Below are 12,607 nucleotides of genomic sequence, written 5' to 3'. Positions count from 1 at the left end.
GGGCTATTAATTCTTTTATTAATTATTATTTACTAACGTATTCATTTTATTTGAGCAGTTTTATTAATTTATTTAATTGAGTTTAATTAACTATCCTAATCTGTTTTACTGTATAAAGTGTTGTTTAAATTTTTATCAAAATATGAGTTCGAATTTTAAACGTGAAAGCGGAACACTTGATAGTTTTTTTATGCCCCGAGAAAAAAAACCTAAAAATGCGACTAATACTGCCATTTGTGCTACTAGTTCACACAAGCTAGTGATGCCCAATGAAGATAATTTTGTTAGTGATAGTCAAATCGATAATCAAATACAAGATGTATGGGATACTTCCAAAATTTGGCCTGCATTATGGACAAAAGAACAGGTAATAGAGTTTCAAAAGAAAAACTCATGGTTAAGTAGCAAAAATGGGAAACTAGGATGTAATAATTGCATTCAAGCTAAAAATAGTATCAATTTTCAAAAATCTAACATCGATAGCAAAGTTCGAATTTCTTCTGAGTGGGTAGGCTTTGAAATCATAGCTGCTGGGTGTAATCGTACAAATCAACTGGCTTCATTAAGAAATAAAATTAAACAACATTCAGAAAGCAAAGCTCATGTGTTAGCTGAAAACATATTGAAAAAAAGCTCAGACAAAGTATTAGATAAAATGTTCGAACGTATATCTGAAGTAGAGATTGATTCCAATACGCGACTTTTTAGAACTGTATATTGCTTGGCAAAAAATCACCGTCCCTTTAAACAGTTTGAAGAACTTGTTCAATTACAACAAATCAATGGATTGGACATGGGATCTTCCTTACATAGCAGAATAACTGCCACTCGAATGGTAAACGTCATTGCAAAGGAGATGCGCAAACGACTTATTTTACGCCTTATACAGTCGAATTCGAAATTTACCATAATGATTGACGAATCAACAACGCTGAGTACCAAATGTACACTAATTTTGTATATTTCATCATATTTTGACGTAGAATCGCCCGTTGTAGCATTCTTAGACCTGATTGACTTAGATAGACAAGATGCTGAAACTATCGAAAAATCTATTTGGTTAAGTTTAGAATGTAATGGGATATCAACATCGTTTGCATTAAACAACTGGATTGCTTTTGCCAGTGACGGAGCAAGTGTAATGACGGGTAAGAAAGCTGGAGTTGCTACTAAACTACGCGAAAAAATTCCGAATCTATTTACCTGGCATTGTTTATGTCATCGCCTCGAACTCTCAGTACATGACGTAATAAAAGATTGTACTGGAGTCTCTCGTTTCCAAAGTCTAATGGACAAACTCTACGCTTACTATCATCAAAGTCCTAAAAATTCAATGGGTTTAGATAAATCTTGTGTTGAAGTAGGCATTGAAATGAAAAAAATAGGTCGTGTTTTGAATGTACGCTGGTCTGCAAGCAGTTTTCGAACTATAAAAGCCATATGGAATAATTATCCGGGAATATATTTACATGTTAGTAAAACACATGATGTGACATCAAATGGCATAAAAAAAAATTAGAATCCTCTTCTTTTTTGGAGGAACTTGGACTTTTTTACGATGTTCTTTCTGAGCTTGCAATGTTATCTTGTATAATACAGTCCAGAAAAACAACTCTAATGCGTGCCCAGTCGGAGATAAATAGAACGATTAGAATTTTAGAAAGTCTGAAAGCTGAACCTGGGGAAAAAGAAAAGGAAATTATAGAAGCTATTCAGAAAGGAATTAACAAAGGTGTCAATATTACAATGACAACATCAGGAGGGATTAACAGGTTACAATTTTTGCAAAATTTAGTAGACAGAATGCGTCAACGCTTATTTGATGACTCAAAAAATAAAACAATGCTAGAAGACATTCAGGTAAAGAAAAAAACTATTATTTTGATAATTTATTTCAATATTTTGATTATTTAAACAGAATAAATGAATATTTTAATAAATCGTCTTTTATTTTATAGGTAATTGATGAAGTGTTCAAAGTAGCAACTAATGATGCAAAGGGAGAAGATGAAGTTAAAAGAGTATCACAGACATTAGGTTTTTCTGAATTTGAAAGTGTAGTTGACTTCCGTTCAAGAAATGTTTTTTCTAGTTTCATGAAAGCATTAAATATACTCCCAACTTCAACAGCTGATTGTGAACGAGGGTTTTCCGATATGAATTTGACAATAACTGATTTAAGGACTAGCTTAAACATTGAAAATGTGTCAGATTTTATGTTCATCTCTATCAATGGCCCTTCAATTGCAGATTTTAATCCTAGACCTTATATTAAAATTTGGTTAAGAGATCACCGTTCTGCTGTTTCCACTCCTAGAGGTAAAGAAAGAAAAGAAATAGACGACGAAAATAAGATGCAGAAATTATTTTTTAACAATTTATTTAATTAAATTTTTTAGTATTTGTATATTTTCATATTTTATTGACTTATAAAGGTAATTTCAAGCTTTTTTTAAAAGTTTGATTTTTTTTTTCATATTTTTAACACATCCTTTATAATTATAGACCACAGTAAAAATATTTGTATATTATTAAATATTCATGTTTATTACTTTTATTTTAAAAAGATTTATGAGTATTTTTAAATACTTAAAAAAAGGTTCTATTTGTATCATTCTACCCTCCCTTGTTTAAATCATGGATCTTCACCTTGACTAGAGTCTTAGTATACTCTCAAAACAAATATTGGGAACACCTCTGATTATATATATTATAATTAATAGTTAAATCAATAGTGACGCACCAAAGAACGATATAAATATGTATAAACGTGTAAGTACTGAAATAAGTACTACTGTTCTTAGTAAGTAGTAATATGTCTTAATATTAGAATTTGTATTTGTATTAGGTACAAAAAAAAAAAAAATCAAAGATTTAACGGAAATACTTTAGGTATACAAATGACTGAATACGAAGGAAATTTATTAAAAATACAAAAAGAAAAGTTTGAATTAGAAAAAAAGTTTTTGACTTTAGAACATCAACCAGCGCTCTCTCATAAACGAAGCAAAATTGAAGTATTATGAATTAAAAACAAAACAGTTGGAGAAGATTCAAGATTTAAACTGTTCTGATTAAATATAGGTATCAGATAACATTTTTAATTTCTCGTCATCTACTTATATTACGCAACAATTCTGTTACCTATATACTTCAATTATTATAAAATACTAAACAATATTCTTTAATATATTTATAACTATGTTATCAGTTATTTAGATACTAATTAATTACATATATTATGCGATTTGTTTTTAAACTATTTATTTACGACTGTTACAATTAGGCCCTCCGCACACGGTAAAACTGTTTTGCAATGAGAATCTCAAATCAGTTGCGCGAGCAACCGTTTGGCGATTTTGCTTGTCTAGCATAATAGGAAACCGCACACTTGTCGACCAAAACCTAATCGGTTTGTAATCAGTTTCCAACTGGTCGCGTGCAACTGTGCTTGCAGGTCGAATTTCGGTTTCAGTTGCGTGATTGCATTGTAATAAATGATTAATTTATTACTTAGAATGTATTAAAATTATTATTTTATTATTATAATTATTATATAATACCTGAATATTATATTTTGATAAATTGATAATTCATTCACAATGAATGAGCAGTTGGCAAACATTAAATTTGTCGAGGAGGTAGAAAAACACGAACTTTTATATAATTATAATCTTTCTGGATACTCAAGAAGAGACCTGACAGAAAAAGCATGGCACGAGATAGCAGCCAAAGTAAACATGACAGGTATCTATGTAAAAAATGTAATTAATATAATTTGTAAATTATATAAACTATATAATAATTATGTAACTATATACACTCAGTGCCGGGTTAACGAATATGCCGCCTGGGGGAAGATTTTAAAATGCCGCCTTTTACATACCTAATACCGTTATATTCATATAAATAAATCATTCGAAACTATTAATACTAAATTTAATAATCTGCTGGTTATAAATGTATAATACAAGTATACAAATACAAACACATTAATGTGTTGATTATGTGTCAATGTGTTAGTGTGAACTGTTGTAAACATATCGTGTACAAATTAAAATAGAAATTAATACGATAATAAGGACGAAAATAAAAATGCGTCGGTCATCCGAGTTCTCTAATAATAGTATGGTCTCGAGGTGATAACTTATTGATTGACAATACACTCTTAAGTCGTAATATAATATTATAATTGTGGCTTGGCGTGGCGCGTTGGCTGCTACCAGTCGTGGAATGCGACTGGGAGTAAGTAACGGCCACAGCTACTAGCACCCGGATGGGTGACCATTCGGGTTCTTAGTAGTTAAAAACCTTGCCACACATATACACGTGTTTGCTACCATACCGTGACAACCGTAACACAACCTACCATACCACTAAATCCCTACCACAATTCATAACCCCTACAACAATCTGATGGCCTTAGTCGCCGGGCTTAAGTTCAATAAAAAAAAAAAAAAAAAAACAAAACAAAAAATATTATAATTATTATATTATATTACAATATTATTATTATTTTGTTCCCACATTTCAATATTATATATTAATAGTATATTCAATATGAATTATTACGTTTCAGCTGTTCTAAAAATAATATTTCCCTATACGGATTGTATTTATCTTTATCCAAGCTATATTAATAATAAAGTGTCTAAAAATACCATAAAAAAATAACATGATATACTAGCTGTTTATGTACTATTGTACTACATTGTACTTTGATTTTATTTATAAATTATAATTTTAAGTATAATTACATAATAATAATATAATAATAATCATGTTGTCGTATCATAGCGTATCGTATTTCTTATTTCTGGTACAGTGTATTTCCATTGCCATGGTAGAGATGCACGAGGAGAAAGAAAATAATTAGATAAATAATTTCTAATAGTATTCGCTGAAGATCTTTCATTTATTGTCACCTGTCTTGGTATTATTGTGTCTATTCCTACTGCGGCTATTTCATGATCTTCTTGCGTGTCTGTGGGCCTATAGACGATACCCTCTCGTTTACGTACATAATTGTGTAGAATGCAAACCGCTTTAATAATGTCATTCACTGATTCTACTTTTCGACATCGTATGGGACCATTTAGTACTTGAAACTTTTCTGCCGCCATGCCAAAGGCGCATTCAATAGTTTTCCGTCCACGGCTTAACCTATAGTTGAATATTCTTTTAACATTGTCTAATGTCCTTTTGGAATAAGGCCTCAATAAATACTGCGATAACGGGAATGCTTCATCAGCTGCAAAGTAGTATGGAAATGGACTATTTGTCTCATCATATGTTAACGGGGAAGGTGAAGGGATGTCGAAACCTTCGTGGGTAATCCAATACTTCATTGCACTAGCTTTAAAAATGCCTCCATCACTGTTTCTTCCCGCGTATCCCGATTCTATCATCGTGAATAAACCATCTGCATCGCAGCATGCCATTAAAACGACAGAATGGTATGATTTATAGTTATAATTTTGTGAACCTGCGTTGGGAAATTTCTCTATTCGTACATGCTTCCCGTCCAGAGCTCCAATGCAGTTTGGGAGATTCCAAATTGACTCAAAACGATCGGCTATCAATTTCCAATGCTCTCTAGTTGGTACCGGCATATATATTTCATTTAACATGTCCCAGATTATTTTAGTTGTTTCGTGCACAATAGTTCCAACTGTAGTTTCCCCTCTTGCAAAGTATAATGAAAGAGACACAAATGTACATCCTGAAGCCAAGTATCTGTTAAAATATAAGTGAATATTATTACAAAATTTATTACCTATATGAAACTGTGCAAACTGTGTAGTCACTGTAAATACTCGTAATTTAGTTAGGCGACCGGAGCGAGTACCTAACCAGTAACCACGGCCCTGCGGATCACACTGTCCTAAGGGACAGTGAGTCCCAGTGGTCGACAGTGGTCAAAAATCCTACTTACACTACTCATTTACGAGATTCACTCGATAGCTACTAAACAGCACAACGAGTTCCTGTTTTTTTTTATATTTATTATTTATTATTTTTATTACAATGATTTTAGCGTCCGAGTGTAAAGAAAAATGGCGTAATCTTAGTACTGTTTTTACACGGAAAATGAAAACTCCGGCAAGTGGGTCTGGTAGAAATAAAAAAGCATACTATTTAGCAGATGCCATGCAGTTTTCTATCCCATTTATAAAAACGTTGGTTCCGCCGTCCAATGGTAATCTTCTGGAGAAACCGCAAGACGAAACGACTGATGAAACGATAGAAAATACAGAAATATGTGATGGTCTGACAAACTCATCGTACTCAGATCAGTCTACAGAACTACAACCGCCACCACTTCCAACATCACCAACGTTAGAAGCACCATTCCTATCACCTTCCGCATCACCAGCATCACCAGTACTATCGCAACAAATTAACCATCCTGAAGAACAGTTCTCGTCTAGAAATAAGAAAAACCTGAAGTTCAAAAATAAATCGGCAGTGGAAGCAGATAATTGTGTGGCTGAATACTTTAAAGCTAAAAAGGCGAGATTGGAAGCAAATTTAGTTACTAATTCTTACAACAGTGAAAACAAAGAAGCTCTCAAGATGTTTTTATTAAGTTTGATACCTGAAGTTGAACATTTTAGTAAGGATCAGATTAAATTATTTAAACGAAAAATGTTCAGCGTTATAGATGAAATATCATCCCAATCATCGTCAACATACTCGTCGCCATCTACTAATTCATTTCCGTCAATACACACTTCGCAGTCAACCACGTCGTATACATCTGGGAGTACACCATCAAATGCACTTGAGTATTACAGCAACTTTTCTGGGACAGTCGAAAACTACGATGAGGAGTGCGAGTCCAGTTTCACACCATTATAGTTATTTTAATAATCATTATTAATTTCTTAATTTAGTTATTTGTTGATATTATGTTATTATTACGATTAAAATATAAGAAATTCAGAACCTTATAATTCAATAAAGACTAATAACACTTACCTCAGAGTTATCAATATTCTTTCTTCGGCAGACACACATTCTCTCATATTTGTGTTTATTTTATGTATATTAGGAGTAACCAACTTTAACAATTCCCGGTATGAATCTTTTGACATTCTGTAGAACGCTATAAACTTGGTATCAGTTTGATTCAGTTGTTCTGCTGCTATAAACAGCCTGCATTTCATATTTTTCTCTATATATGGATGGGTCCAATATTCCCTTCGTACTAATTTTCGTTGTCTACGGTACTGATAGTAGTCGATTATATCATCTTCATCAGAACTACTCGACATATTGCAAAAGTTTAATGTTTAACTATAAAAAAACTTTGAAAAACTTTAAAAAAAACGCACGTTCTTTCCGAACATCAATTCGCATACAACTGCGTACACTGTTTTTTGTAAAATTGTACACAATTCGATCGAACTCGTGTGCGGAGTAATACATAAATTGATTGCAAACCAATTGCTCAACAATCGCTCACGCAACTGATTTGAGATTCTCGTTGCAAAACAGTTTTACCGTGTGCGGAGGGCCTTATATATTGATAAATATTAATATGATAATTATTAGGTACTATAAAATATATTATGAGATTTGTTTTTATTTACAAAAGTTACAAGAATAAAAATACTAATATTATTATAAAATGTTAATTTTATATTCCTTAATCTTTTATACTTTCCTATAACTATTATTACTTAATTAAATTTAAGACGAGTGTTTTTTTTAATGAAATTTGAAATTAAAAAAAAAAAACGATACAAATAAAAGATCAAATAATGTACTTAAAAGTTATTACTTATGAACTCTTTACATAATAAAATTAACTAAATTACCTATATATAATATGATAAGTAATCTACCTATAATATACATATTACATATGTTTAATAAAAAAACTGTCGTATGTACTGCGCTCTTGCTACATTACCTCTATTTTGGTTTATTTGTACAACATTATAATTGTCATCATCTGCAGAACTATCACTTTCGCCATCTTCATTATAATCATCATCTTCACTACTTTCTTCTGTGCTACCAGGGGTACGAAACTCCGTGCGTTGGCCGAATCAGGCAGTTGTGACCTTGAACACGGTCTCCAGATGGGCGTGGCATACGTTATCAATTAAATATATCATATCAATATCACAATATCATTTGTACCATTTTGTAGTTTTTGTACAATACGAATACGACAATATTGTTTATTAATTTTACCAAGATTTATGTTTATGTATTAAGATTTAAAATTTACTCTAATGAAAAAATATTACAATACTTAAATTAATGACTAGTGTAATAATAGGTAATTGGATTTGGAATAAAATACTAGGCTTAAAGAACAAACACATTGGAAATTTCGTAAGAATATATTTAATTTATTCAATGAAAAATAATATATTACATTAAAAGAATACATACATTTTATTATAACAATACTAAATGGCTCGCTGTAATAAAAGAATACATCGATTTTATTATTTTTCATATGATCACAGTTGTTAGTCCTAAAAAGAACTGTTTAAGTAAAGTATTCGCTTTCTGAATCAATATAATAAAAGACTATTCAATTTTATTATTTGTTACATGACCAGAGGTTAGTCCTAAAAAGAACTGTTTAAGTCCTAAAAAGAACTGTTTAAGTCCTAAAAAGAACTGGTTAAGTAAAGTATTCGCTTTCTGAATCAATATAATAAAAGACTATTCAATTTTATTATTTGTTACATGACCAGAGGTTAGTCCTAAAAAGAACTGGTTAAGTAAAGTATTCGCTTTCTGAATCAATATAATAAAAGACTATTCAATTTTATTATTTGTTACATGACCAGAGGTTAGTCCTAAAAAGAACAATTTTAGTGAAATGTATTTGGCTAATAATACTGAAATTACTATTAATTTGTTACACATTCGTTGGTTATGAATCATTATAGGCATAAACAAAAATGAATTAATATCAACAGCTGGTTTTTTTTTTTAAATTCAGTATTTATAAATTTGAAAGAATTTGAACTTTTCTGTTCATTTTACCAGTACGTAATGCTTGAGATTTCTTGTTGGTTCTATTTAATGAGTTATATATTCGAAATCTTAAGAATAAGTTAATTAAGAAGTCTTTAGGAAAATTATCACACGGATGATAGAAAAAAATTGTATTTAAAATTAAATCTTTAAGAGTCTTACCCACGTTGGGCTGAGGAGCTAATGAAATGAAATGTCTATCAAAAACTTGATTAATTTGAAAAATATACTGATAAAAAGTAGAATCGGGCATCATTAAATTACCAAATAATAAAGAAGGATTTGCTTCATATGATTTAAAATGGGAATAAAATGTTTCACTGGATAACGAAGTAGTTGCTTGTGCAAAACTTAAACAAGTTGTACATTGATGAACTTTTAAACATTGCCCAATTAAGTAACCACAAATATATGTCAAAGCATTCTGTTCAGGTATATTAATTTGTTTGTAATTATTAATGTTTGCAATAGGTAATGGAATTTGAATAGGATTTTTTTCAGGGAAAAGTACTTTAATTTCACTTATAGGAGTTTTTTCAAGAGTGAGTAAGACATCATCTAAATCTTGAATACAGTTAGCACCTTCAGAGTGCTCAAAATAATCAAGACAAAAAAGTTTTTTAAAAGTTCTTTTAAACTGAATACATGTAGGATTTATGCAATTTCCATTTTGAATTCTTACAGTTCCAAAAAAATTTTCTAATTTGTCCTGATTTAACCTATTAGTACATATTGAATCTATTTCAGAATCACTGCTATTAGTTAAATTTTGATGAAGACGATTTAATCCAGCGATTGATATTAACCAGCCATTAATAAATTTTATATTATAGTGTCTAGCTATATTGACCCACTCATTTTTTACAGCATCAAATTTTTGAATTTCTAAATTTTCAAAATAATTAAACATTAAATTTAAAAAATCTTTCTGATAAGAAGAGTTTGAAAATGGCAATGAATAACGTTTTGATCCATCATGATTAGAAACTTCGGTAGAATTGGGGCGGGAATTAAATATATCAAACAGTTTATCCATGGAATCTATGAAATCAATTGTATCGAAAGCACTATGTGGCAATTCATTACAAGAAACTAGGGTAGTCATCCCTGCAACCACTGTATGACTAAAAACATGACATGCAAATTTGACTTTCATTTTTTGAAAACTATTAGGATTTAAATGAACATCTGTTAATTTAGGTGCCAATTGATGTTGTTTACTTTTATCAAAATCATAAAAATTTGTAAGATGAATTTTTTCTGCTATTTTGTTTTGAGATTTGAAACGGTAATTGAAAAAGTTATTTCTAGTTGCCTTTAATAAATGAGGTGGGTCAAACATGTAAACAATTTCTTTGTCTCCAACATTAAAGTAAGGGGTCTGGGGGGTAATGCTTTGTTGATCTGCAAAGCGCTTAAAATTTGAGCCTAAATCAGAAATCATTGCTACTACATTAAAAGAAATATTGGACAACTTTTGAATAGTTTGGAAGATTATATTTTGCAGATCATATCCAGTACAAGTAGAAGCGACAAAAAAATAGCCTATAGGTTGTTTCCAAGAACTATGTAGACCACTGATCATAATGACCATAACTGATTTAGTAACATCGCAAGTTTTAATGAATCCTGTATTGTGAAAACCTATTATTTCATCTTTTTTGAAATCAAAGAAAAGAAAAGATTTAAGTGACATTTCATCTACACACAAGACACATTCTTTAGCCTTTGCTGTCATGGAGTTTGCTTTTACTGCTAGAACTTTGAACAAAAATTCATTCAAACCAGGATTAATTTCCCAATTCTCTGTAGTTTTTTGCAAAGTTCTAACAGATGGCAAACTCCAGGATTTCCGAAGAAATCTATAAACTTTAGGACCCATAAAATGTATCATGAGTGCAAACTGTTTTGTCTCATAAGAAAACCTATGCCCACGGGGATCTTGCAATGTTAGTTTGGACTGTACTTTAACAAAATTAGCAAAACCTTTATTTAGAAACTTGTCGCACATTAAATGAAAATACTCTAATGTTGAAGACTTTTTTTCTTGGTCAGAACAATGCTTTTTAAGTGCACGATATTTTTTATGAAGATCATTATATTTATTCTTTTGGATAATTAGCAGTTTGTTAAGTTTTACCTTTCGTGGTGTGTTCCTGGACAAATCTTTATGTGTTTGTGTTGTACACGTTGAAGTGTTCCCTGATGAATAAGTTAATGATCTCGATGTAGAGCTTTTAGGAGTTGAACAAAATATGTCAGATATATTTGACCAATTGATTGACGATAGAGATTCACTATTAATGTCAGCAGAATAGGCCATTGTTCCTGAAGTACTAGGAATGGACTCCTCAGGGATTGTTTCTAAACAATCAGTTTGTTTCAACTCCACATCAGACCAGCTAAATACAGAAGGCACAGCGTTATTATTCAACCGACCATTACTGTTGAAATCTGTTTTGACAAAGTGCTCTGAGCATAGTCTATAAGTAGGTTTACAAATGTTTGGACTCTTTTCTGTTAGATCAGGACGACGGCAAAGTTCAACCCACTTATAAAATCTAAAACATTATACAATTATATATAACAAAATTGTTAGATTAATAAATTATTAATATTTAATTAATTATAATATTTACCTTTCGCTATCCTTTGGAAATCTATGAAAAGTAACATTTGATAAGGATCCATACTTATTCGAACACACTAGACACTTTACAACCATTTTGAAGTGAAAATCAAACACAAAATTTGTAAAACAAAACTTAGTCGGTTTGTAAAACAATAAAAAAATTGCGTACCGGTGTGGCGATGTTACAATTTACGGTGACGCCGTGACGGGAACCAACCCAACCCCGCGCAGATACCCCGCCTACGTCTTGGAACCATTTTCATAATATCGGTAACATTGTGTCTAACATCATGTTGGTTTACGGAACCAATTCCTTGTTCAGACTTCAGATCATAGGGAACCAATTCAGCGATCAGCTGATCGAGTTTCGTTTCTATATTGTTCTAGGGTGCTACTATTGTTGTTATCGTTAGGATTTATATTATTGATATTTATTAAGTGTTTTTTAAAATGTAATTTCATGTTGTGTAACACTGATAATGCTACTATAGCAACTTTAGCGTTCTCGAGACTTAGGGTCATTCCTCGCAATAGACAGTGAAAACGTTGCTTGATTTGTCCAAATAATCTTTCTATTGTGTTTCTTGCTCTGATGTGTGTGTAATTGTATTGTCGCTCCACATCGTTTTGTGGATTAAGAATTGGTGTTAACATATATGGAGTACAAGCATAACCACTATCACCAAGTAAGATACCATTTATTGATCCATTTTCAAATTGTTCCTTGATAAGACTTTCGTTCCAAATTCTTGAATCGTGTGCACTTCCTCTCCAACGAGCAATTACATGCAATATATGACAATTTGCATCACAAATCACCTAAATTATTAATTATTAATTATTATTTATAAGTATTAAATATAATTTTAATAAGATTTTAACTTTATATTTTATAAATTTGAGTATTTTAATAAAATACATGTTATATTGCTTACTTGAACATTTATTGAATAAAAGCCTTTTCTATTA

At 30.9% G+C, this 12,607-nt stretch overlaps 3 protein-coding genes across 3 annotated transcripts; 2 read left to right on the top strand and 1 right to left on the bottom strand.

Moving 5' to 3' along the window:
- The first annotated feature begins 142 nt into the window (after positions 1-142).
- LOC132926165 (E3 SUMO-protein ligase KIAA1586-like) lies at positions 143-1,519 on the top strand. The gene has a single exon (XM_060990503.1). It carries the CDS (start codon positions 143-145, stop codon positions 1,517-1,519), a length of 1,377 nt encoding a protein of 458 aa, XP_060846486.1.
- A 284-nt stretch (positions 1,520-1,803) lies between these two features.
- LOC132924506 (uncharacterized) lies at positions 1,804-2,378 on the top strand (the record flags this gene model as incomplete). The annotated part of the gene is made up of 2 exons (XM_060988870.1): positions 1,804-1,860; positions 1,959-2,378. Coding segments are annotated over exons 1-2 (477 nt in total), but the record flags the coding sequence as incomplete, so codon positions are not given.
- A 2,400-nt stretch (positions 2,379-4,778) lies between these two features.
- LOC132926164 (uncharacterized) lies at positions 4,779-5,630 on the bottom strand. The gene has a single exon (XM_060990502.1). It carries the CDS (start codon positions 5,628-5,630, stop codon positions 4,779-4,781), a length of 852 nt encoding a protein of 283 aa, XP_060846485.1.
- Between the last annotated feature and the right edge of the window lie 6,977 nt (positions 5,631-12,607).

Source organism: Rhopalosiphum padi, chromosome 3, assembly GCF_020882245.1.
Source record: "Rhopalosiphum padi isolate XX-2018 chromosome 3, ASM2088224v1, whole genome shotgun sequence".
Classification (NCBI taxonomy): domain Eukaryota; kingdom Metazoa; phylum Arthropoda; class Insecta; order Hemiptera; family Aphididae; genus Rhopalosiphum; species Rhopalosiphum padi.
This window is presented reverse-complemented; position numbering and strand designations above follow the sequence as displayed.